This window comes from Podarcis raffonei, chromosome 12, assembly GCF_027172205.1.
Source record: "Podarcis raffonei isolate rPodRaf1 chromosome 12, rPodRaf1.pri, whole genome shotgun sequence".
Classification (NCBI taxonomy): domain Eukaryota; kingdom Metazoa; phylum Chordata; class Lepidosauria; order Squamata; family Lacertidae; genus Podarcis; species Podarcis raffonei.
The window spans coordinates 8,090,100-8,117,321 of record NC_070613.1 but is presented as its reverse complement, the minus strand read 5'-3'; the positions used below and the strand labels follow the sequence as shown (position 1 = coordinate 8,117,321).

The window sequence follows — 27,222 nt, the reverse complement described above, 5'->3', positions numbered from 1 at the left end:
TCGTTGGTGCCTTGTTTTATGTAATTACTGTATGGTATGATCTGCAGCCTGGCAAATTGCAGTGGCTGGAATGGTTACGGCCTTCGGTGGATGCAATAAACTCTTTGGTTTGGCAGTAGCTACTGAAAGCCCTCTCTTCCACTTATGAATTTGTCCGGTCCTCTTTTAAAACCACACAAGTTGGTGTCCATCATTGCCTTCTTGAGGAGTGAGCCTTAGATCACGTTTGAAATGGAGGAGTCAAGAAGGAGGCGTATCAACAGCAATCACCAGTGATAGCTAAGTGCAAGCAACATGTTCAGAGGTGGGTGCTACTGAATACCAGACAATGAACATGACAAAACAGGGGGGAACTGCTGCTGGTCAGCTTCCTGAAGACATCTGTCCTAAACTATTCCTGAAAACTATTCCTGAATTGATGCTTTTGAATTCTGGTGCTGGAGGAGACTCTTGAGAGTCCCATGGACTGCAAGAAGATCAAACCGATCCATCCTGAAGGAAATCTGCCCTGAGTGCTCACTGGAAGGACAGATCCTGAAGCTGAGGCTCCAATACTTTGGCCACCTCATGAGAAGACAAGACTCCCTGGAAAAGACCCTGATGTTGGGAAAGATGGAGGGCACAAGGAGAAGGGGACGACAGAGGACGAGATGGTTGGGCAATGTTCTTGAAGCTACCAGCATGAGTTTGACCAAACTGCGGGAGGCAGTGGAAGACAGGAGTGCCTGGCGTGCTCTGGTCCATGGGGTCACGAAGAGTCGGACACGACTAAACGACTAAACCACAACAACATTCCTGAAAAAGCAGGATTCTGGGCCTGATGAAACTGCCAGCAAGGCAGTTGTCTTTTGCAATACACCAAACCAGTGTCCCCCAACCTGGTTCACTCCATATATTTCGAACTACACCCCCATCAATCTCCTCCTGACCTTGGCTGGGTTGACTCTGCTGGCTGCGAACTATACTCCAAAACTTCTTAGAATCACAGAATTGTTGAATCATCTAGTCTAACCCCCTGCAATGCAGGAATCTTTTTGGGGGTATTGAACCCACAATCCTGAGATTAAGTCTCATCCTCTGCCAGCTCTGCAGCTATCCCAGTCACTAGGGAAAACCACACAACACAGTTTACGGTTTGTTGTGAAACTGCCTTCGCTTTTTGCAATGATGCTGCTGTTTGATTATTTAGGTGTCCTTGATTTTTTCAGTACAGAGACAATAATGGCATGAACATTCCTCTGTTCCTCTGCTTATTAGTAACTGACGCACTGGAAGTGACATATTGCAACCAGCAACACATAAGCAGAGACAGACATTTGGACCTGGTCCAGACATAACACAAAACCATAATTTAGCATTTCAGCAACGACAGCTCATGAGCGGTGGGCTCAACTGCTTCTTCTTCCCTGGCAACAGAGAAGAGGTTGGAATCAGGAGGCTTCCTGGTGTAAACTAACCACATTCTCTTGCTACACCAGGGCAAACCATGGTCAGTTCAAACCATGGTTCTATTGAAATAAGCCAGGATCTAAACCTGGTTTTGGCCCATGGCGAATTTCAACTAATCGCAGTTCCCACTTGGGATGTAACAACAAACTGGGTTTAGATAAAACCTGAAAGAAGATCCTTCGAAACTCCTCTTTGTGGTGGAAAGGAGAAGAGAGACTGCTAAAGTCTGAAGCTCAAACTGGCTCATTCCTGTAATACTCAACTGAGACAATATCAACGACATTGCAATCAGTCAATGAATAAATTAATAAAAAAGGAGAAGGAGAGGAAATGAGAGTCAGTGATCTCGGTAAACTCAGTGTGCCTTAATTTTAATTAATTTTCAGATGTCTCTAGAAATGTAGACCACACACTGGGATGCTTTGCTATGGTATCTCTTGTCATGCTTGGTTTGTGTGAAAAGGACTCCCTGCAGCTCTCAAAGATTTGAAGTCATCAGATCAAACTGCAAGCCCAGTTCAAATAACATCAGCACATAGGATGACAACTGCACACCCCTGTGGCACATTCATATAAGGCCACCAGGTGAGTTTGCAACAGCTGCGAGATTTGAACACAGGACTTTCTGGTTTGCAGCTTCACCCTCTCCTAACCGCTATGCTACAGTGATGCTGGAATCAAACATTTAGATCAGACACAAGAGCTATCTCCAGATAGCCGGAGCTGATACTTATTCATGCGTAAGATAGAACAGAATTGGAATCTTGGAATTTTAGAGATGGTAGGGACTGTGGGTTAAGCCACAGAGCCTAGGGCTTGCTGATCAGAAGGTTGGGGGTTTGAATCCCTGAGACGGAGTGAGCTCCCGTTGCTCGGTCCCAGCTTCTGCCAACCTAGCAGTTCGAAAGCACACCAGTGCAAGGAGATAAATAGGTACCGCTCTGGCGGGAAGGTAAATGGCGTTTCCGTGCGCTGCTCTGGTTCGCCAGAAGCGGCTTAGTCATGCTGGCCACATGACCCGGAAGCTGTACGCCGACTCCCTCAGCCAATAAAGCGAGATGAGCACTGCAACCCCAGAGTTGGTCATGACTGGACCTAATGGTCAGGGGTCCCTTTACCTTTAGGGACACTTTGGGTCATCTAGTCCAACCCCCTAAAATGGAGGAATCACCGCTGATTGTGACTAAACACTGGGGGATACTTCCTAACCAATAAGAGCTATTTGACAGTGGAAGAGGCTACCTTAGCAGGTGGAGGCTGTCTGCCACTGGGGATAGAATCTGCATGTCCATCTCTCAGGGGTGCTGCACTTCAGGTTTTGGGGACCTTTGGCCCCCCAGGTGTTGCTGAACTACAACTCCCACAACCCCTGGTTGTTGTTTATGCTTGCTGGGACTGATGGGAACTGTAGTTCAGCCACAACGGGAAGGTCAAAGGGTGCCTCACTCCTTCCACAGTTGTATCTTCCACTGCAGAACCTGTGATGAGCAGGTGGGGTTAGAGGGGTTGACCTCTGAGGTCCCTTCCAGCTCCAGGACTTGAAAGGTAAAGGTAAAAAGGTAAAGGAACCCTGGATGGTTAAGTCCAGTCAAAGGCGACTATGGGGTTGTGGCGCTCATCTCGCTTTCAGGCCAAGGGAGCCAGCGTTTGTCCACAGACAGCTTTCCGGGTCATGCGGCCAGCATGATTAAACCACTTCTGGCACAACGGGACACCGTGACGGAAACCAGAGCACACGGAAACACCGTTTACCTTCCCGCTACAGCGGTACCTATTTATCTACTTGCACTGGTGTGCTTTTTAACTGCTAGGTTGGCAGGAGTTGGGACAGAGGAACGGGTGCTCACCCTGTCACGGATATTCAAACCACTGACCTTCTGATCGGCAAACCCAAGAGGCTCAGTGGTTTAGACTACAGCGCCACCCACGTCCCTTCCTTGACTCCAGGCAACATTCTACAATCAGGTCATATTTTCGAAGTGGCTGATACAGTGAGATAAACTTGCCCTGTGATAGTTTCCAGGTGTCTGGCACATTGGTTCAGAGCTCTGGGTTCCTGCTGTCTACTCACAACGCATATAAGCATCTCTTGGGGAAATCACAGGTTTGGCACAGGTAGCTCCTATTTCACATGAGATAACCACAGATTCCCCGCACTTGCCATTGCTAAAGGTAAAGGTAAAGGTACCCCTGCCCGTACGGGCCAGTCTTGACAGACTCTAGGGTTGTGCGCTCATCTCACTCTATAGGCCGGGAGCCAGCGCTGTCCGCAGACACTTCCGGGTCACATGGCCAGCGTGACGAAGCTACCCTGGCGAGGCAGAGCCACACACGGAAACGCCGTTTACCTTCCCGCTAGTAAGCGGTCCCTATTTATCTACTTGCACCCGGGGGTGCTTTCGAACTGCTAGGTTGGCAGGCGCTGGGACCGAGCAACGGGAGCGCACCCCGCCGCGGGGATTCGAACCGCCGACCATGCGATCGGCAAGTCCTAGGAGCTGAGGTTTTACCCACAGCGCCACCCGCGCCCCATTTGCCATTGCTAGCAGCTCTTAATTTGAGCCCTATGGACACACCTGAGCTGAGCCCCATCATTCGTTGCTTACTTCTCACAATGCAAAGTAAGTAATCCAGAACAGTAGGTGGTCCAGAATTAGCAGAAAAGACTTTTTGGTCTCTGGACAGGGCTAGGATGCCTGGACATGTTTTGATTCAGTTAAGAACTGATTGGGTACCAGGGTGCTCAGGTAAAAGCATGAGAAATTCCCCGATGATCTTGCACCTCAGATATTTTGCAAAGCAATCAGTGGGTTGAACATAATGATTAAAGATCTTACAGATTTCCACTCAAAGATGATTTTGTGTCCTGGTAAACAACACTTTCCCCTCTGAATCTCAAACCCTGCCCAATTCCTTGCCCAATTTCACCACTAGATCAAGATACATCTCCAAATGCTGACATTGAGAAGTGGCTATTGCTGATCCTGGAAGAATTCTGTGAAATTCAAAAACCTATTTCCCTGCCATTCAAGTACAACCACACAGTCAAATGCAGCCTCGTTCAGGTGACTGTGTCAACAGCCTGTGTCAAAATTTTCACATTTGTCTGTGATGATCAACACTCACATGATATATACTCTTATATAAAGTGCTTGGGGCTGATTGTCGCTGGTTGACCGACTTCTAGGAGCTGAAATCTGGGTTATGCGATTTCCAGGCAGATCTGGAGCACCGAACGGGAGTAGAGAGGGCTCTACTCTTGCCCAGAGCAAGCAGAGCCGTATGCATATTGAACCGCATCGTTCCCCATCTGCACGCTTGATTTGCTTCGGATCGGGGAAGGCGTTTTATTCCCAGTAGCAACCGGGAATTCGCATCTACTTGCAGACGCCAAGACATTTGCCCAACCTGACCACTAGATCAAGATACACCTGGGGAAAGGGAGTGTGCAAAACACACTCGAATATTCCCAGGTGACTACAGCCGACCTTAGATACTTCCTAAAATAGATATAATGCACACCCCCCGAGAAAGAAAGGATTCCACACGACAACACACCCAGTGGCTCGTCTTACTTCTTAATTATTTTACTGCGCCGTTTGAAAGCACCCAGCTTCCGCTTCTCGCCACGGGGAAAAACTGAAATGAGTCAATGAACTCTTAGCAAGCCAAACTTAACATGGGAACGCAATTTTGCATCTGTCCTCTTCTGGAACGAAACTCCTCATTTTCCAGGAAAACACTTAAGGAGGAAACGGGGCGGGGGGGTGGAATACACCCATGTGACGTTCATTTTGCCTTGTTTAAAAACTTGTCTTCAGTACTGTTCTTAAAACTATTTTACCTGTTATTGTGGTTTGCCTACCTTGAGACACGCGTAACAGGCAAGAGATAAGCGAGCCAGTAATGTTGATTACAATATCTATCATCTATCTATCTATCTATCTATCTATCTATCTATCTATCTATCTATCTATCTATCTTGCATTCTGCCACTGAGCTTCCACCAGGACCAGTTCCCACCTTCACCCCAAAAGCCCAGAATTCATCCTCCAAGAATAGCGAAGGCACACACAGAGAGAAAGAGAGTTCGCTTTGCACTTACTCGTGGTGTTGTACTTGACTCCGTTGAGAAACTCGGGGCAAGGTCTCTCCACCAGCTCCCCGGCGCTGGTCTTGGGCCAGCAGGTCCCGATCTGATCGGTGGTGGCGTTGCAGTAGGGACCTTCAAGTTAAAAGAGAGAAAAGCGAGTGACTGAAACCATCCGCGCTCCGTGCGCCCGGGCGCGCCGCGCCAGGACCCACACACCGAGAACCCCTCGAGAGACTCTCCCAGCCCTCTTCGCGCTCCCCTACCATCAAATCCATCCTGCAACAAATCGAGGAGACTGCAGTTCGCATCCAGCTCCTCGATGAAGTACTGGAGGACGATCGTCTCGTTCATGGTGGTCCCGTTCTGGAAGAGGAGGAGGAGGAACAAGCTGGGCTGATGTTCCAGGCTCCTTTCTCCCGTGGTTTTCTTTTACCTCTTCCCCCTTTGCCAGAGAAGCAAAGCCTACTGGCTACATTCTCTCTCCCTCCCTGCTTCTGTCTTTTGGCGGGTGGGTGGACCCAACACAGAGATATCTTCCCAAGCGCTCCTGCTTTAAACAGCAGCTCAGGAGCCAATAAAATCACAGCCGGTTTCTCAGTGAGGGTCTTTCGGCTCTCTCCTGCGCCTCCCTCCTGCTGACATTTGGCTGCTGTCTAATCCTGCTCTGTCTGTCCTGGCTATTGAGAGTAAGAGGGGAGTCTCTCTCTCTCTCTCTCTCTCTCTCTCTCTCTCTCTCTCTCTCTCTCTCTCTCTCTCTCTGCGCCTCTCTGTATTGGCTTGGTTATCCCTTAAGCAACAAACATTTCCTGCGAAATCGGTGAGAAGCGGTTTCAAGGCGCAGCGCAAGACGGGACCAACCTCCCCTCGTGTATCCGAAACCGAACCGACTCTTCCCTGCCGGGGGGGAGGGTGTCCAGGAGCATCGGTTCCTCCCCGGCCCCCCCCCCGCCACCGTCAAACTGCTGCAAATCAGGAACCTTGGTGGGCAGCATCTCTCAGTGGCAAAGGATAAAGCACTCTGCACATGCCCCGGGACGCTCTTCTCCCCAGGCAGATTGCAAGCACGGGGAGGGGAAAACAGCCCGGCAGCTTATGGCAGAATTCGAGCTGATCTGAGGGAAATCCGTTTTTAGGGTTTGCTGGTTGTTGCAAGGCTCAGGAGATCTCTTCTCCCGGAGATGTAGAAGAGAAAGGCAACAGCCAGAGGGGAAGCGATGTAGCTTAGTGGGGGTGGAGCATCTGCTTCGCATGCAGAAGCCATCGGGTTCAATCCCGATGCGGCAGTGTGGTGTAGTGGTTAGGGCATCTCAGACTAGGACCTGGGAGACCAGGGTTCAAATCCCCACTCAACCACGAAGCTCGCTGAGTGCCCTTGGGCCAGTCCCTACTTCTCAGCCTGTTGTGAGGATTAAATGAGTTGGGGCAGAACCACACATGCTAGCCTAAGGTCCTTAGAGAAAAAGGCAGGACATAAATGCAATCATAATTAATTATACCTTATGGAACAACCTGAACGGAGCAATTTGTGCATCTGTATTGTTTCTGCATTATTTACGTATTTTTGGTGTGCATAATTCCCTGTCTTTAAAAATAAACAAATCTTGATGTTAAATAAACAACTGGGATGGGGAGAACCATGTGTGCCACTTTGAGAGCCTAGGAGACATGAATGCAGTAAATAAATACAGTGGTACCTCGGGTTAAGAACTTAATTCATTCTGGAGGTCCGTTCTTAACCTGAGGTACCACTTTAGGTAATGCGGCCTCCCACTGCTGCCGTGCCACTGCCGTGCAATTTCTGTTCTCATCTTGAAACAAAAACCCGAGGTACTATTTCTGGGTTAGCAGAGTCCGTAACCTGAAGCATCTGTAACCTGAAGCGTCTGTAACCCGTGGTACCACTGTACTAGGCAATCCTGAGCTAGAGAAATCAAGGGTCTGACTCTGTAGAAAGCAGCTTCCTGTATTCCAATGTTCTAAGGGGCTCATTGCCTCACCCCAGCACTGAATGTGCCGGCTTCCCTCTGGCAAACATCTAATCGTGCTGAAATCCAGGAGAGCTGTGATTAATGTAGGCCACACACCCACATTTCAGGGCCTCCACACTCTGTGTTTTCCCTTTACTTCAGGAAGGATGTGGAACACAGGGAGGTTGTGCTAAGCCTGAAGTATGTGTGTTTGGGGGGGGGTCTTCTAACTGCAAGGTCTACACTGCTTTCTGGGCAACTTTTCAGGGGGCGCATGCGAGTGGGCTCTGAGGCAAAGCAACCAATGAAATGTTAAATGTAAAGGGACCCCTGACCATTAGGTCCAGTCGTGGCCGACTCTGGGGTTGCGGCACTCATCTCGCTTTACTGGCTGAGAGAGCTGGCGTACAGCTTCCGGGCCATGTGGTCAGCATGACTAAGACGCTTCTGGCGAACCAGAGCAGAGCACGAAAATGCTCTTTACCTTTCTGCCGGAGTGGTACCTATTTATCTACTTGCACTTTGACGTGCTTTCGAACTGCTAGGTTGGCAGGAGCAGGGACCGAGCAATGGGAGCTCACCCCGTCACGGGGATTCGAGCTGCCGACCTTCTGATTGGCAAGTCCTAGGCTCTGTGGTTTAACCCACAGCGCCACCCGTAAATGTTACTTCTGTGCAATAGGCTCATCTCCATACGCTGGTCTCTCCATCCAGGCAAATGGAAAAGCACGGTCAGAGCTGCAAGTGTGCCCATTTCATTTGCACAAAAGCATTCCGTGAGGGTGCAAAGCAGGGCAAGGGAGGGGCGTGGCCTGTGGAGAAGGGGTGTGGCTTGAGAGAGGGCGCATGACCACTCATCTTCCCACCCTTCCTGGGGACAGGAGGGAGCTGGAAGTAAATCATAGCAAGAAAGCTGGCATTAACTCCTTATTAGCAAAACAGGATCCGCACAAGAGTGTCAGGTCTAATGAGCACAGTAACTCAGGTCTTGCCCCAATGAAGCAGTTGCTGGGACTAAAGATTCCTGCCTCCCCACAGCCAGATATCTCTCCTCCTCTCCTCCTTTTCCCCCCAAGCAATCAGAGACTCTGTCTGCGTATCTGTCTTTGCTCCTCGTGCTTCATGCCTCTCCTGGTCCTGGGAAGCCATGGGGAGGGGAGCTTGTCACAGCAGGAGGGAGAGACCCCCTTGCTTCTTCACCAGCCTGACTCATCTCTGCCTCTTGGTCTCCTCTCCTCTCCTGCTTCAGCTTCTGCCTCTAATTCTAGACTGCTCTCTGCCACAGTCTCTCCCTGCTCACTAAACCCTGTAAACTCTTCAGGTTCTGACACCTCCTTTTTCCAGTCTCTTCCTCTGACCCCTCATCATCATCATCCCACCACCACTTCCTTGGCTCTTAGCCTTCTTCTCTTGAGGGTTTCCCAGCTGGTCCCTGTGGGAAAGTTCAGGGATGCAGGAGAGGATATATTGTTTGATTATAGCCTTTCCAACTTGTGTTAACAAGTTCACAATTTAGCAGAGTAACATTCCCCCTTTTAAACTCACAGCGGATGCGTTTGCTCAGGCTCGCTAAAGCCTCTTTATTAACTGTTATGGTATTTCCCCCTTATTCCCTCATAAAAGATAAGACACGACACAGTCTTCTATAAAAGTATAAAAAGTGTTTACTCACTCACATTCTGTTCACAATTGGATCCCAGAAGGCAGACTTATCTTAGAAAAGTAACATATACCTGGAAACTATTTCATAAGGAGACAGTCCCTTTGTCCTCTCTTGGCTGGAGGTCAAGAGAGCATCTTTGGCTAAGCAGATGTTGCTTCTTTGACGAAAGTAGTCACAGAGAAAGAGATGGCTGCCCTGCCCTGTGCTTTTGTCGTTCCCTGCACAGGTGAGGCCACGCCCACCTCTAGTCACATGCAGAGGAAGTCTGTCCCAGCCCAGAAGGAAACAGGAAGTTTACCTGCTGGCTGGACAAACGTTCCTCCCCATGTGTAAACATGTTCACTCTAGGAATGTTGTACTTGACTGCTCTTGTGTTTCACACCCCACAGTTCCTCCCACCATTCCTCTACATCCAACCAGCCCATGACAGGCAACGGCAGAGGAAGCCGCTCGGGTGCCTGGGGCGGTGTGCCCAGGGGTGGGGGGAGCCACCCATAGGAGCCACCCACTCAGCAGCCCTACAGCTGGGGGGGGAGGAAGTGGGTGGGCCGTTTGGGTAGCATGGAGCCTGCGCGTGCCCAAGCCAGGAGAGACGTGTGGCTTGGGCGCGCTGCAGGCCCTGAAGTCAGTGTCACCCGGCATTTTGTCACCCCCTCAGTGGTGACACCCGGAGTGGCCCGCACCCACCACACACCCCATTCCTCTGCCCATGATGACAGGTGGAAAAGAATTGAGAAGCACCTTAAACGCAGCATTGCTGCTCGTCTCCCTGTCCTAGGGTGGAGAAGACAAGCAGCAATGTTTTGAGGAGTGTCCTGGCTCTTCTGGAGTTAAGTGAGGGTGGGGGGCATTCTGGCAATGGGTGGGGGGCAGGGAGCAGCACATTCCTGCTTCACTTCAGATGGCGAAATGGCACAGGCCTCCCCCTATCTCTGAAGCAAGGAATTCGAAGATATTGACAGCACTGTTCCCTGTGTGGCAATGCCCTGCACTACTAGAATCTGATCACGGGCCTCAATTCCCCTTGTTATCAACAGAGAAGGAGCACACAAGGGCTGCTTGGTTAGGGTTACCAGACATCCCCGGTTCCCAGGGACAGTCCCCGGATTTGCAAATCTGTCCCCAGACAAATTCCGTCCCCGGAATGTGCCCAGATTTGTACATCTGTCCCCAGGAAACATGGCAGCGGCAGCCTCAGCAGCCCGGAGCTAGCCTGGTAGCGCAGTTGGCTCTGGCTGGCTCCGGGCTGCTGACTGCCGCTGCCGCTGCCACTGCCAAGGGGACGTCCGAACCGGGGACGTCCGACAGTACAGATCTCCTGCCCCCTTCCTCCTTTGTTTTGACTATGGGGGTGGCTCGGGAGTTGCGGGTGGGCGGCCGTTGCCCAGGAAGGGCGCAAGGCATGTGGTTTCTCTGCCGGGCAAGGTGCAAAGCCCTTCTTTCGCACCCTGTGAAACATAAATGTGCAGAATTTTTTTAAAACTGGGCAATGGCACACCACCTGCCCATGACTCCTGAGCCTCCCCCAATCTCCTGCCTTCTTTCCCCTTTGTTTTGACAGATCAGGGGCAGACCACTGCCAGGTTTTTTAAAAAACTCTGCACATTTATGTTTCACAGGGTGCGAACGAAGGGCTTTGCAGCTTTATACAATCTGCATGTGTGCTTGGGCCCAGGGTCTTTTGCCTCACTACTGACTCCCTGTTGCTACTCAGCTTAAAAAAAAAAAACTGTCCCCGGATTCATTGAAAAAAATCTGGTAACCATATGCGTGGTCGCCTTATACAATTATGCCATGGGACAGAGACTCGCCTGAGAGTTTACAAGGTGCCTGCTGGTTGCTAAGTGATAGTGTCCTGCCCTCCCAATTACTAAGCCTTGCACCTTTCATCGCACACTGAAATCCCACAATGGTACCCGCTATGCATGTGCGTGGCTACATATTGCAACGAGCTCAATTAGCTAAACGGCTTGAATAACGAGAGCGTTTTGATGGGATTAGATCCCTGATGTGGGGCTGCTGGCAGTGGCATCACCTCCGGGTCATGTTAACATGAGGGAGACCCCACTGAAAGGTGTGGGGCATTGTAAGAAGGGAAATGCCTTGGGTAGCTAAGCCGGTGTTCATCTTTGTAATTTTGGCTCAGCATTACCCAGCGTTGGGAATTGAAATGTCAGCCAGGGTTCCGTGAGGAATGTTCTGAACTTAAGTCCTGCTAGAGCATGGGTAGGCAAACTAAGGCCCGGGGGCCGGATCCGGCCCAATTGCCTTCTAAATCCGGCCCGTGGATGGTCCAGGAATCAGTGTGTTTTTACATGAGTAGAATGTGTCCTTTTATTTAAAATGTGTCTCTGGATTATTTGTGGGGCCTGCCTGGTGTTCTGCATGAGTAGAATGTGCGCTTTTATTTAAATTGTATCTCTGGGTTACTTGTGGGGCATAGGAATTTGTTCATCCCCCCCCAATATAGTCTGGCCCCCCACAAGGTCCGAGGGACAGTGGACCATCCCCCTGCTTAAAAAGTCTGCTGACCCCTGTGCTAGATCATATCAGACCACCTGGTCCAGCATCTTTCTTTGTATTGGCTGAAAGGATGCTTCTGGGAAGTTCACAAGCAGGGCATGAAGCCAATAGCCCTTTTCTTCCATTCCCACCAAATCAAATGGTGCTAAGAACATAGGAGGAGCCTGCTGGATGTAGCCAATGGCCCATCTAGACCAGCGTTCTATTATCACAGTTGCCAGCAGATGCTTGAGGGAAAGCTATAAGCAGGTGCCGAACACAGGAACCCTCTCACCTCCTGTGGTGTCCAGAAACTGGTACTCAAAAACATTACTGTCTCCGACTGTGGATACAGAGCATAGACATCATGGCCAGTACCCATCGATAGCTTTCCCCTCCATGAATTGGTCCAATCTTCTTTGAAAGCCACTTTCACAATGCCATACATTGTTTCATGAACTTCAATCATGCCATTTTTCTACACTAACATGTCCCAGATGCTGTAACCATAATGGATCTACTCCATCTCCTTGATGACGACGACAACAACAACAACAACAATACGTACAGTCATACCTCAGGTTAAATATGCTTCAGGTTGCGTTTCGCGGTGACCCAGAAGTAACGGAATGGCTTACTTTCGGGTTTCACCGCTCGCGCATGTGCAGACGCTCAAAATAATGTCACGCGCATGCGCAGAAGCGGAGAATCGCGACCCACACATGCGCAGGCGCAGGTTGCGTTCTGCTCAGGATGCAAACGGGGCTCCAGAACGGATCCTGTTCGCATCCAGAGGTACCACTGTATTTAATTATTGGTTATCAGAGTTTTTAGGGCGCTAACCAGGCTGGGATAGTTGGGATAGCAGGCTTGTTGGTTTTTGAACGTCTGATGTATATTTTTTTCAATTTCGTTCTTCTGTATGGGACAATGACAATAAAGATTATTGTATCGTAACAACAACAACAACTTATTTATATGCCACCCATCTGACTGGGTTTCCCCAGCCACTCTGGGTGGCTCCCAACAAATTGGAACACAGTAAGACATCAAACATCAAACACTTCCCGATACAGGGCTGCCTTCATATGTCTTCTAAAGGTTGCATAGTTCCTTATTTTCTTGACATCTGAAGGGAGGGTGTTCCACAGGGCAGGCACCACTACCGAGAAGGCCCTCTTGTCTGGTTCCCTGTAACCTCACTTCTTGCAGTGAGGGAACCGCCAGAAGACCCTTGGAGCTGGACCTCAGTGTCCAGGCAGAACGATGGGGGTGGAGATGCTTCTTCAGGTATACTGGGCCAAAGCCATTTAGGGCTTTAAGACATAACTCCGTGGTATCCAATATCCTTCCTTCCTTTGATTTTGATGAGGTTGTATCTCATAATTTGCATACAGAATGTCAGGTACTGGAATGAGGGGGACTGGACTGAGGAGGAATGGTGGAGACCGTGCCCCCTCCTCTTGAACCTTCCAGACAAAGGGAAGATATTGATTTGCGGCAGTGCTTTGAGGAAGGTCACAGCTCAGAGACAGGTGAACAGAAGAGTTGGGAGGAGTTGGGAGAAGAGAGGGGAGAGACAGAGCAGCCAGCTGACATGTTATCACTGGACAGCATTCCTGACTTCCCTTCTCTCAGAACCTGGCGTGCATCAAAAGTGAAAGAGCAAAAGACTCAGAGACAATTAACCCCTGGTGGCCGCCGTAAAGAGATATGCTGTTGCTAAGAAGGGAGTGGGGAGGAGCCAAGTTGGAGCAACGCCATTGTCCAAGCGGTTGCCCCTCTGTATATCTCTGTGAATTGTGAATAAATATATTGGTAAGAAGAACGTTGAAGACTCCCTGGAAAAGACCTTGATGTTGGGAAAGATGGAGGGCACAAGGAGAAGGGGACAACAGAGGAAGAGATGGTTGGACAGTGTTCTCAAAGCTACCAGCATGAGTTTGACCAAACTGCAGGAGGCAGTGGAAGACAGGAGGGCCTGGCGTGCTCTGGTCCATGGGGCCACGAAGAGTCGGGCACGACTAAACGACTAAAAAACAACAAGAAGAAAATTTTGTTTTTCCATTTCTGGCATTTCTGGCATCCAGTCGGGAAGGAGGACGATTGGAGTCCTTTTCTGACACAGAAGATCCCAGGTGCAATCCTAGTTTCCAAACAAGACTGGGAGAGTCCTCTGTCTGAAACCACAGAGAGGTCCTGAGAATCAGTGTGGACATCAGAGGTGCAAGTTGGGATGGTTATGTTCTGTCTCCACAATTGCAATGCTTCTGAATGCCTATTGCTGGAAACTGCAGGAGGGGAGAGGAACTTGAATTCTGCTTATGCATTTCCCACTAGCAACTGTTCAGTCCCTGTGAGAGCAGGGAGCTGGACTAGACAGGTCATTTGCCCGATCCAGCAGCATCTTCTTATGTTCTTAATGAACCAGATAGACCAAAAATACGAGGCATCTTTCTGCACTACTTGCTGTGCTGGGCCCAGGGTTAACCCAGGACCGGTCCAGAATCCGAATGTTCCGCTAGGAGTCAGACTGACAGGGTCAAGGCAGGACACGAGGCAGGAAACCAGGTAAGGACAGGTACAGGATCTCAGGCAGGATCGGGCATACAGCAATGTTGCTCCCGCAACCTGGGGCAGGGTCCGACAGCCTTTTATATTTGTTGGGGTAACGGCTGGTCCTGATCCCCCAGCGACTCACCTCCCTGTTTTGCCCGAAGGCGAGCACTCCTCCTGCGAGTACTCAGGTCTCTCCTTCTCTCAGACCTTAGTCTCTGCAGCTCAGAAGATGTCGGTGGGTTACTAGACCCAGGGGCCGTCTCAGCCTCCCCTGACCCAACCGGTAGTGGAGCAGCTGTAAGTGATGGCCCAGCTGAAGGCAACGAGGTAATCCCTGCATCTGGAGCCAGCGCAGGCTCAGGCCCCTGACTCGGCCCAGCTGGCATTTGTTGCAGGGGAACCTGTGCAGACCGGGACTCTTCAGGATCAGGCCCCAGACTTGGTTCAGATGATGCCTGAGGCAAAGGATCCGGTGCAGATTGAGACTCCTCTGGTTCTGAGTCCGAGCCCGAGTCCCAGGCCATCACACTCGCTGGTGAAAGCTCCGAGGTCCCAGAATCAGGGACTACCAGCCAGATCTTAGGCAAATAGAATAACAACTTTTTGACTCCCAACACTACTGATGAAGAGCAGTTTATGCTCATAGAATCTGCCTGGCCATCACTGAAAACACAGCTGGGAGCTCAGAGGGACCCTTGATCTCTGAAACAGTCAAGTATTGCTTATGTTCTTCGTTGTCACAGTCTTATCTAACTCCCTTCCTTGACGAGCGCTTGTCTTTTTCTTAGCTGACAAGCTGGCATCTGCAGCGCAAGCAGATTCCTATTACGGAATGAAAAATGACAACCTGGGAGGGTTTGTCAAGGAAAAAATAAAAACAAATAAAGTGTCAATATGCAGATTCCTCGCAGTAACTCTTCACGCTGCAACAAAAACTGGAAAGAAATATTTACTGCTTGCAGAAGAAGAGACCGCAATAGGGCAAATATTTTATTTTATTTTAAAGAGAATGTTTCACAACAACACCCCGGCTATATTTTATCCAGGGGTGAGCACATTTTGCCATTCCTCAGTCCTATAAAAACTGTGCGAGTGAATCCTATTACATGAGAAGAATTATGTTAGTCGTGCTGGGAAACCATAAAGAAACTGCGCCAAAATGATATCTGGGCACAACATTGTCAATTTTTGAAGCTAACCCATTAAAAGGTGCTAAGAATGAATGCGTGAAAAACTGCTATATTGAACCTCACATTATTCCACCCTCATTTTTCTATTAGCTTCTTTGCATTTTAAGTAGCACTGCAGTTTTTGTGATGGTGTTTTGGCCTAGGATGCGGAGAACACACAGTGTGAAGGGCAGACACACTCCCTCAACCTGGGGGCTGCCAACATTGTGTACTCCAGGTGTTGATGGACTTGGAGTCCCATCATCCCTGACCATTGGCCACGCTGGCTGGGGCTGATGGAAGGTGGAGTCCCACATCTGGACCCTCTTGGCTACGCCTGCCCCTCTCCATCATCGCACACGCAATTGGGTCAGAGAAAACGTGTTCTCCCTAGCAGAGAGCGCGTGTTGCGGTGTGGGATACAAGCCACCCCATTGTTGCTGGGCGGATTTGTGGAGGGACCCAGGCAGTGAATTGGTTAATCGGATCACTGGGGAGAACAGCTTGTTGCCAATTTTGAAGGAGGGGTCAGAGGTTTTAAATACTGGTGGCCCAACTTTGAGCATTCTCTTGGCTGCTTGCACCGGATCACCCGCCCACCCTCCCTGTACTGGGGGGGTTATTCACTTGACCTTGCTATGCCTGTCATGGGGTCGTCTGCTTTGAGGCAGGGGCCTGGTAGGAATTTGTCCATTTGGCTGATTGGCTGGTGCCATTTGGTTTTGCCTACTGCGTAGCAAATCGTCACAACTTGTAAGGTTGGCGGTTAGGCATTGGTTCACATTGGTTGGTGGAGGGGTAAGTGCCTACCCCTCCAATGGTGGTGCGGAAAGGGAATTCCGTTAAAGGAATCCAGGGGCTTGCCATTCTTTTCGTCCTTGTCCTGGCATCGGACTTGGGTCGTGCAAGCCACCAGGAGCATGAGGGTGAGAAGTGAGGGACTGAGGGCCAGCTTCATTTTCTCCCCAAAATTTGTTTCCCGCACTGGCTTTTGCTGGAATCCGGAAGTCAGTTCTGTCCCCTGGGCAAGCACAGATTGTTGGAACCAATGCCTAAGCAACTACTCACTTGGATGTATTTAAATAAAGTTGTGGCCAAAATCGTGCCAAAAACCCAAACCAAAATTGATGTGCGATGTGTGAGTTATTGGGGGGTGGCTTGGGGACCTCGACACGCAAGTGCATTGCAAAACTAGGGCGAATATGATTTGCAGAAGTGCGCCTGCAATACAATTTGTGCATCGTTTCAGGAAGTGCCAAGGACTCAGATCCACAACAAGTGGCAATCAAGTGCTGCCCCAACTCTCTCCCCCGCCCAGGGGTCCAGTAATTCTTTTCTTTTCTTTTTAAAATCAAAGTTGGCAGCTATCCTGTGGAGTTATGTCAGCTGAAGCACCGGCAAGGCATTATTATGGAATTAGTGATTCTGCATGATGAATTCCACATAATTAAGCATTGGAAAATCGATCTCTGCAGATAAGAGTCAGATCCATTTCCTTGCCATTAAGAAGCTGTTATTAGAACAGCTCCGACGTGACTTACCAGGCGACGCAGGAACTTTGGGATAGAGAGAAAGGGCAACCCAGGGGCCATATTTGGGGAAACACATTTGTTGCAGCGGGCGAAAAGATAACAAGCATCTGGGCAATGGGAGCTTCTGGCGTGAAGATCCTTTGAAATGAATGGAAATTGCAGAGGTGCTAATCTGGTGCTGGCCCTGTTTCAAAACAGCCAGTTCCATACAGCACTCTCTCCATGGTCACCACAAAGTAGAAGTCCCCAGCATGTTTGGAAGCCAAGCCTTATGAGAAACAGTTGATACAGCGGTACCTCGGGTTACAGACGCTTCAGGTAACAGACGCTTCAGGTTACAGACTCTGCTAACCCAGAAATAGTACCTCGGGTTAAGAACTTTGCTTCAGGGTGAGAACAGAAATTGTGCAGCTGCGGCACAGTGGCAGCGGGAGGCCCCATTAGCTAAAGCAGTGCTCTAGGTTAAGAACAGTTTCAGGTTAAGAACAGACCTCCAGAATGAATTAAGTTCTTAACCCGAGGTACCACTGTATTGTTGTTGTTGTTGTTTCGTTGTTTAGTCGTGTCTGGCTCTTCGTGACCCCATGGACCAGAGCACACCAGGCTCTCCTGTCTTCCACTGCCTCCCGCAGTTTGGTCAAACTCATGCTGGTAGCTTCGAGAACACTATCCAACCATCTCGTCCTCTGTTGTCCCCTTCTCCTTGCGCCCTCAATCTTTCCCAACATCAGGGTCTTTTCCAGGGAGTCTTCTCTTCTCATGAGGTGGCCAAAGTATTGGAGCCTCAGCTTCAGGATCTGTCCTTCCAGGGAGCACTCAGGGCTGATTTCCTTCAGAATGGATAGGTTTTATCTTCTTCCAGTCCATGGGACTTTCAAGAGTCTCCTCCAACACCATAACTCAAAAGCACCAATTCTTTGGCGATCAGCCTTCTTTATGGTCCAGCTCTCACTTCCTTACATCACTACTGGGAAAACCATAGCTTTAACTATACGGACCTTTGTTGGCAAGGTGAAGACACTAGCAGGGTTGAAGTAAATCCTACAATGTAGAGATACTGTAAAGAGTTAGAACACTCAGTTGGATTTGATATGGGATACCGGTTGAAGGGAAGGAGGGAAATCGCAAGCTCTGTAGAGCAAAAATAAATAAATAAAGTATATATGTGGATTAATGTATTGTTTGAAAAAAGTTTGTAAGGAAAATTAATAAAAATTTATATGTAAAAAAAAGAAGAAGAGAGAAGGATCTGAGTATGTTTAGCCTGAAAAAGAGGAGATATGATGGCCAACTTCCAAGATCTTAAGGGCCACCACATGGAAGATGGAGCAAGCTTGTCTTCTCCTGCTCTGGGGGGTAGGACTCAAAGCAGTGGCTTCAAGTTACAAAAAAGGAGATATCAATTAAACATCAGGAAGAAGTTTCTGACAGGAAGAGCTGTTTGGCAGGGGAATGGCCTCCCTCAGGAGGTTATGGTTTCTCCTTCCTTGGAAGTTTTTAAGCAGACGTTGGATGGCGATCTGGCATGGATGATCTAGCTGAGATTCCTCCATTTCAGGGGGTTGGACTAGAAGACCCTCAGGTTCCTTCCAACGCTACAATTCTATGATATGTGTAAAGAAAACCATATACCCCAAAGGCACCACCGTCTCCCGTGACCTTCATTCTGAGGAAACCGAACCCCTGAAAAATACAAGCACCCCTGTAGTTTCCTGTCACTTGGAGATTGAGGCGCACGCCACAGTATTTTGAGAACCGTCTTTGATGGAGAGAGAGAGAGATTAATAGCGGAATAACTTCTGAGACTTCAAACATTTGCTCTCAGAATCACTTGCGTCTCAAGCCAGATGGTCTGATCTTCAAACTCATCTTGCTGATGGGATTTTCTCAGTGCTTATGTCCATCTCTTGAAGATAACCTCCCTTTCTGGGAAAAGCCAGAGTATCTGGCCAGGGGTCCCTCTGAGAAGAAAATTGTTGCTCCCTAGTGAGGGCTTTTATCTCATTAGAAATTGGGGAGGTGTCTCCATCTGAACGATGAGCAGTATTCTCTTCTCCCCCACCGACCCACAATCCATGGAAATTTAGATTTTTCATGCCAGCCACTGGAGGTTTCCCAGCGGGTTTTGCAAATACAAAGGAGCACATCACAGATTGTTGCAGGGAGGGGAGAGTGTGGGGGCTGTGGGTGGATGAGGAAGAAAGCAGGCTGTGCGGAAGCAGCATAATTCACGCTTATAGAGTTCCAATCCTTCAGCTCGTGTCAAGGTCTGCAAACACGCAAATCATAAGCAGTTTTTGTTTTGCTGCAGAGTGTTGCTGTCTTAGTGAGAGCGAAAGGCACCTCCTTTTGCAAATAAGGGATTGCACAGAGGCTGGTCTTAAGGTGGCCGCTTTCTTTCTTTTCTTTTAAAAAATATTTATTTGGTTTTTCAAATTAAAATAGTTCTCTTAAAGACTGTTTTGCCTTGCCTGAGCCTCAGGGAGAGGTTATACTTTTGCGATTACTAATAATACTCGAAGGCATCATGATAATATGGATTATATTACAATTTCGGAGGCTTATGCATAACTTGGGTGGAGAGATGCTTATTTGTGGGGCTTCTGATTTCAGCATGGCAGGGGACATGAGAAGACAGTGGACTTGGAAATTCACCTTGTAGCTGTTTACTTAGAAGGAAGAAGAAGAAGAAGAAGAGTTTGGATTTGATATCCTGCCTTTCACTCCCTTTAAGGAGTCTCAAAGCAGCTAACATTCTCCTTTCCCTTCCTCCCCCACAACAAACACTCTGTGAGGTGAGTGGGACTGAGAGACTTCAGAGAAGTGTGACTAGCCCAAGGTCACCCAGCAGCTGCATGTGGAGGAGCGGGGAAGCGAACCCGGTTCACCAGATTACGAGTCCACCGCTCTTAACCACTACACCACACTGGCTCTCAGGAAGTCAAACCTGACATCACTAGGAAAGTCAAGGGATTCCAGAAGAAAATGGAATTCAGACCAGGTTTCAGGTTCAGGCAGACTAACCAAAATCTGCTGTGGTTTCTCTCTGACTTTTGCCTGGCTGGAATATGTCCTTTAACTCTGTGGATGCCTCTTGCTCTCCAGCATAGAGAGGGGTTTGTGAGTGAGTGTAGAAACCAGCCAACTGTACAAATACTTATTATTATTATTATTATTTTACATTCATGATGATTTGTGCTCATGATGGTGTCGGGCAGTTATACGCGATCCAGCTTTCAATACTGGATTTTTCCACATCCAAAAGTTTCAGGGCAGGTCTTACAGGTCCAAAAACATTAGAAGGTCCACCATTTCCCCATTTCCTCTTCTAAGCGAAGAATGTTCTTCAGCCAGTGTTCTTCAGCCTGGGGTCCCCAGATGTGGGTAGACTACAATGCCCATCATCCTTGGTCATTGGTCTAAGGTGACTATGTATGGTGGGCCTTGCAGCCCACCCACATCTGGGAACCCCAGGTTGAAGAATGCTGTATGGTGCAAAATCACGTGAGGCCAACAGTTTGCTGGAACCAACCAGATATGGGTTTGGTCAGTGCTTGGATGGGTCACCAGGGCCGTCTTACCCATAGGCGGTAGGGGTGCAAGGCACCCGGGCGCCGGACTCTCAGGGGTGCCAGGCCGAGAGTCCGGGGCCTGAGAGTTGAGTCCAGGGAAGAGCCCATCTGTCGGTCAGAGCGCCGCAGTGGGCTCTTCTGTTGCGGGCGGCTCTGTGCTGAGAGTTTGGGGGCAACCAAGCCAGCGAGACGCTGAGGCGGTCGGCTGGTTCCACCCTCCTGCGCACCTGGGACTGGGCAATCGGGGGGTGTCGCCGGGTGGATCTTTGCACCTGGCGCCGCATATGCTTAACACAGCCCTGGAAGCAGCCATGTGCTTTGGGTTCTATGTTGGAGGAAATCTGGAATATAAACATAATGTGGTCCTGCAGATTTTGGTGGACTCCCAGCGTGTCAGGGAGCAGACAGGGAGAACAGGTCATTTGCAGATCAGAGAAAGTAAAGTGCTGGCTAATTTACAGTTCGTTTCGTTATTAAGGGAGCCGAACAGAGAACACACAGAGACTTCTAAGGATTGCTCCTGCCTAGGTGAAGCAGTTGACTGGACTGGCTTGTAGCTCCCCCTTCATCCCTATCCCTGTGTCAGGTCCCTCCCTCTGTCTATGGCGAGCCCCAAGGGACCTATGTCTGCCTGGCTCTCTGCTTGGCAACTGTCAGGATGCTGTCAGTGGCTCCCGGCTGGTTGCCCAGGAAAGTATAAGACAAGGAAAAGTTTCTTACTGTCCTTTTTTATTTCAGTCTTTACAGAGAGAGGCTATAGAACCCAGCTTCTTGGATAATGCCATTGTCCCGAGTGAATCTCCACACCCCCGTCTCTCCCACTTCCTCATTTGTCACTTCTACGGGTGCTGCTACGTGCCCTCTGACTTTGAGCTCTTTGCTCTCCGACTTTCAAGGCCCGCCGGCTTATGGGAGATGCTGGAATGCTTTCGAATGACAATGTGTCAGCCGGGTGTTGTTTCGGCTCTCCCAAGATTTCCCAGCTTTTCCCCTATGAGCTGTAAAAAAGGTAAAGGTAAAGGACCCCTGATAGGTCCGGTCACAGACGACTCTGGGGTTGTGGTGTTCATCTCGCTTTACAGGCTGAGGGAGGCGGCGTTTGTCCGCAGACAGTTTTTCTGGGTCATGTGACCAGCATGACTAAGCCACTTCTGGCGCTACGGAACACCGACACCAGAGCAGCGTGTGTAAATGCCGTTTACCTTCCCACCGGAGTGGTACCTATTTATCTACTTGCAGTTTTGGTTTTTTTTGGCTTGCTTTCAAACTGCTAGGTTGGCAGGAGCTGGGACCGAGCAAGGGGAACTCATCCCATTGCGGGGATTCGAACCGCAACCTTCTGATCGGCAAGCCCAAGAGGCTCAGTGGTTTAGACCACAGCGCCACCTGCGTCCCTTGCCTCTGAGCTGTGACCTCCCTCAAACCCCTGTTGTAAATCTATACTCCTGGAAGGAACAGGCTGGGGAAGTGCAGTCCCTGACAGCAACATGCAATAGACCCCAAGACTTTGGATATAACATTCCAATGGAGGCATGGGGAAGATTATGGAAGGAGGACTTGAGGTTTACTGCGTGCTATACATTGAAAGAAAACTTTATGGAGATGCTTTATCGTTGGTATTTAACACCATCAAAGTTAGCAAAAAATGTATAGAACTATCTCAAGCAATTGCTGGAGATGTGGAGAGGCGGAAGACACAATGTGACATATGTGGTGGAATTGTAGGAAAGTAAAGGAATTTGGGGGAACAGTATATAATGAGCTCAAAAAGATATTTAAGATCTCCTTTGCAAAAAACCAAAAATCAAAACCTGAAGCATTCCTTTTGAGTATAATGGGCACAAATATTCCAAAAAGCGTGAGGAAGATATTATTTCTGCACGCTACAGTCGCAGCAAGAACTCTAATAGCCAGAAATTGGAAGGGAGATTTAACTCTGACTAAATTGGAGCGGCAATAGAAACTGTCAGAATATGTAGAATTAGCAAGGATGACAGAAAAATTAAGGGACCACACAGATCAAACGTTTACGAGAGAATGGGCATGTACAGAAAATATCTCAGGGAGCATTGTAAACCTGAACTTGTTAGCAGGTCTGGAGTGACTTCTGTAGGAAAGCAGAAAACCTTACGAATTTAAGAGAACTGGGATTTGCTTTGACTGATAAAGATAAGTGTGGTATGCTAAAACTACTTAGGACCCACGATGGGGTGATTGGAAGTCATTATAGAACCTATGCACGAAGAAAGTATTTTATCATTTGGGGACGCTGGCTCCCTCGGCCTGAAAGCGAGATGAGCGCACAACCCCAGAGTCGTCTGCAACTGGACTTAACGGTCAGGGGTACCTTTACCTTTAATGTGCATTATTCTTATGTTGACTGTTTGCTTTCTTTTTGGATTCAATAAAGCATTAAAAAAAGAAGAAAATTCCTGTCCCTGCCTTGTTCTGGGGCACCTGCCTGTTTCCCTCTCTTCATCATCCTTCAAGCTAGCAGCCTCCAGTGCTTCCCAGCTCTTCCCCTCCTCTGGGGTTTGACCCATTTCCCACCACCAGGATCCACAATCTAAATCCCTCTGTGCTTTCCCTGGGGGGCTCTTGGTTGGGCAGCTTCCCCTACACCTCCTCATCCAGCCATCACCTGACACAACATCTATCAGCCCTAGCAATTATGGTTCATGGTCAGGAATGATGGCAGCTGTAACCCGGCAACATCTTGTGGGATGTAATCCACTGGGAGCAGTCAAATACAACATTCCTTGTTTTCCTAGAGTGGACATGCAAGGGGATGTTGGTGTTACGAAAAAGGAGCAATGCAGAAGCGAGCTCCAGGTGGCTGGAATGGTAAACAGGAAGCTGATGTTATGGGACTGTACCGTGGGAACCAGGGACGGTCTATTCAGTGCACTGAGCGCCGGATGTTAGCTCAGAGTGTCACATGACCCTGTACTGGAAGTACATGGGTGGAGTTTATTCTCTCTCTGCAGTTGGGATGAGAGAGTACAGACATGATTTCTCTGTACTGCTGGAAAGACAGGAATAAAAGCATGTAATTATATTTCTGTCTGTCTCTTTTCCCCCCCTGGCGATGGGAGGGGGAGGAATGGTGTGTTCTTCTTCACGTTGGGAAGAATCGCCGATAAAGACCTTGCCTTGATCTTGCCGGGAGTCGCAGGCAGGGAAGTCAACAAGGATTCAAGCCGGGCACCTGGAGGGTGGCCAATTCCTCTGAACTTCGCTGGCTCTGCTGGCTTGAATCAACAGTTGGTCCACCCTGTCAAAACTTCCTGTTTCCTCCTGGGCTGGAACATCCTTCCTTTTGCATGTGACTAGAGGTGGGTGTGACCTTACCTGTCCAGGTAACAAAAAGGACAAGTCACGCATGTTACGAAAAAGGAGCAATGCAGAAGCAAGCACCAGGTGGCTGGAATGGTAAACAGGATGTGGATGTTATTGGATTGTACCGTGGGAACCAGGAACAGTCTATTCACTGCTCTGAGCGCCGGATGTTAGCTCAGAGTGACACATGACCCTGTACTGGAAGTACATGGGTGGAGTTTTTTCTCTCTCTGCAGTTGGGAAGCAGAGTGTGCAGACATGTTTTCTCTGTACTGCTGAAAGACAGAAATAAAGACATGTAGATACATTTCTGTCTGTCTCATTCCCCCCCCTGGAGATGGGAGGGGGAGGAGTGGTGTGTTCTTTTCACGTTTGAAAAGGATCGCCGAAGAGACCTCCTTTGATCTTGCCGGCAGACACTGGCAGAGGAGGTCATAAGGATTCAAGCCGGGCACCTGGAGGGTGGCCAAATTCCTCTGGACTAAGAGCTAAGCTGGAGGCTCTGCTCGCTTGAATTCCGACAACGCAGCACTCTTTGACTTCCTTCTTCATTAGCCCAGCTTTTTAGGTAGGGACTGCTATGCTAGCTTCCAGCTAGCATAAGCACTGGATTATTCCCCCATATTGGGTAGATCCACATGTACATATTTGTAACTAAGTCTGCCTTCAGGGATCCAACCGTGAATTGATGTGAGTAAACTTCTTTTATTGACTTTAAACGAGATTGCCGTGTCTTTATTCTTTTAGGAGGGATTAAAGGGAATTTATCAGGAACTATACAATTTAATCTGAGACAGACTGAATTGTATAATAGTGAGAGGCTTACAGAAGCCTGCAACCAGCTATCTGCTGTGCATGTAAAAGGGGAATGTAAACTCTGCTAAGTAAAGGAACTTGCTAGAGCAAGTTAGGAAGGATATTAATAAACAATAGATCCTCTTCTGCCACCCTGAACATTCCCACACATTTGAGGACCATAGGTTCCCTGGTTATGCCTTAGCGAATGGGCCACCACCATTCCACAAGAGAAGAAAGGGCTATAATCTAACCACCGAAGAGGAAATTATTTTCTTCCGCTACCCAGGTTTTTTTAGGGGTTTTCATAGGAATAACTAATCTGGACTAAGCTGTATCTAAAAGATCTGGGTGGCACATCTCTTTTGAGAGAAGCGATGGAAAGGAATCTCATGGGTCTGCCATTTCCTAACACCTTTTTTAAAAAATTACTCTGCATCTGTTGCATATATCACCTCAGAAACATTTTTGCACATTCTAGAATTCCCCAAAAGCCTTTTAGGACATGACAGATGAGGCGGAAAAGAAAATTGGGGTGGGTGGGGGAAAGGGAGAGAAGAGAGAGCCCTTAAAGCTAACATTTATTTTCTCATCTTTCAGCATGCTTGGACAATCTAGTAACTCAATGGAAGTGTCACATTTTTGGGGGGTGAGATTAAAAAAAATAAAAATCACTGTAGGTTTCTCACCCTGTTTCCCTAAGTGTTTCTGACAGCCCGTTTCAGAGCATTGTGAAATTCAGGGGGCAATAAGAACTGGTGGCTCTGTACGCCACAAGATAAAGGCAACCAAGAACAGAAACAGGGTGAAATGTTTGGGGAATGTTGGGATGCAGGATGGAAGTCCCATGGAAAAAACTGACCAAGAAAAACTGACAGAACTAACAGCGTATTCCTAACCATGACTGTTTCTCTCCCTCTCTCATGAAGCCACTTCCGACATCAGGAGGAGGTGGTGTTGCAGGCATTCACGCCCCCAACACAAGCGCGGGTGCTGGCTTCCAGCCCCACGCGATCAGGGGAATCCTCGGCCCCTGTCATCCCCCAGAGCCGGCCAATCGGCCGGCTTGGGGTGTGTGGCTTGCCCCATTTAAGGCGAACACAGTCCCAGGATCTCCCTCTTTGACCGGCGCAGCTGTTTGTTTTTCCCACCCACCCACTCCTTTTTCTTTTCAGGCTTCCCTCTGACCTTGCTATGGACTTTGGTTGGTCACTGTTAAGGGGCCTGGTAGGATTTTTTTCCACTTGGCAAATTGGCACAAGCCATTTGGTTTTTCGCCTACCTCGTAGCAAATCGTCACAACTTCCTTGGTCTTGGCAGTTAGACATTGGTAGGGGTATTGTTGTTTAGATGTGTTGGGGGGGAGGAGCACCATCACCTGCCCCAAATATTGAAGGGTAGTCCGTTAAAGGATTTTGGGGGGCATGGCCTCGACAGAAGCCTATGGAGGCCAGGGCCTAAAGCGCCCCTGCAAGCGGTGACCCCGGGGGAGTTCCTAGTTGACGTGCATCAGCAATCAGGCTGAAGCCGGTTCGTTGCATAGGACCAATGCCTAAGCCATTACCTGTAACTAATAAAGTTGTGGCCAATTCTAGCCCATTAACCTTATCCAATGGTGTCATGTGTCTTTATTTACACTAGGGGGAGGCGGGAACTCGCCACGTAACAGCAGAGCTTGTGGACATTCAATGAAGCTGAATGCAGGAAGATTTGGGACAGAAAGCACTTCTTGACACAGTACATAGCTAAACGGCGGAACTCCCTGCTGTAAGATGGCCACTACATCAGATGGCTTTAAAGCAGGATTATAGACAAATTCATGGAAGATACGTCTATAGACGGCCACCAGCCTTGATTGCTGTTTTCTGCCTCCGCTGTTGGAGGCAAATAATAATAATAATAATAATTTATTATTTATACCCCGCCCATCTGGCTGGGTTTCCCCAGCCACTCTGGGCAGCTTCCAACAAAGTATTAAAATAGGTAAAGGTAAAGGGACCCCTGACCATTAGGTCCAGTCGTGGCCGACTCTGGGGTTGCAGCGCTCATCTCGCTTTATTGACAGAGGTAGCCGGCATACAGCTTCCGGGTCATGTGGCCAGCATGACAAAGCCGCTTCTGGCAAACCAGAGCAGAGCACGGAAACGCCGTTTTCCTTCCCGCCAGAGTGGTACCTATTTATCTACTTGCACTTTGACGTGCTTTCGAACTGCTAGGTTGGCAGGAGCAGGGACCGAGCAACGGGAGCTCACCCCGTCGCGGGGATTCGAACCGCCGACCTTCTGATGGCAAGTCCTAGGCTCTGTGGTTTAGACCACAGCGCCACCCGCGTCCCTCTAAGTATTAAAATACAGATACTGAAATACAGGGATAGAAATGGAATTAATGATGATGATATAGTACACACAAATGCAGATTAAAGGTTAAAACACAATATGCATGCAATATACGAGGAACATAAAAAGAAGAACTTGAGAAAATTAAGGCTTTTCATCCTGACCTTGGATATCATAAAAGAAAGCCCAGGGTGGGGTGGGGGGAAATCAGAATGTTTCTGCAATGTGGGATCAAAAGGCAGCAAA

General features: G+C 48.8%; 1 protein-coding gene across 5 annotated transcripts in view; it reads right to left on the bottom strand.

Moving 5' to 3' along the window:
* Positions 1-27,222, bottom strand: part of CRHR2 (corticotropin releasing hormone receptor 2) — a 191,179-nt gene that overhangs the window by 128,651 nt on the left and 35,306 nt on the right. For 2 of the 5 annotated variants that reach the window (XM_053359522.1, XM_053359519.1), the window contains one exon: positions 5,555-5,674. In XM_053359522.1, coding sequence (XP_053215497.1) covers positions 5,555-5,674 — 120 coding nt within the window. Of the gene's footprint in view, positions 1-5,550; positions 5,675-5,805; positions 5,906-27,222 lie in introns of those variants that run through there. The other 3 variants (XM_053359520.1, XM_053359521.1, XM_053359523.1) reach the window with 3 other exon arrangements.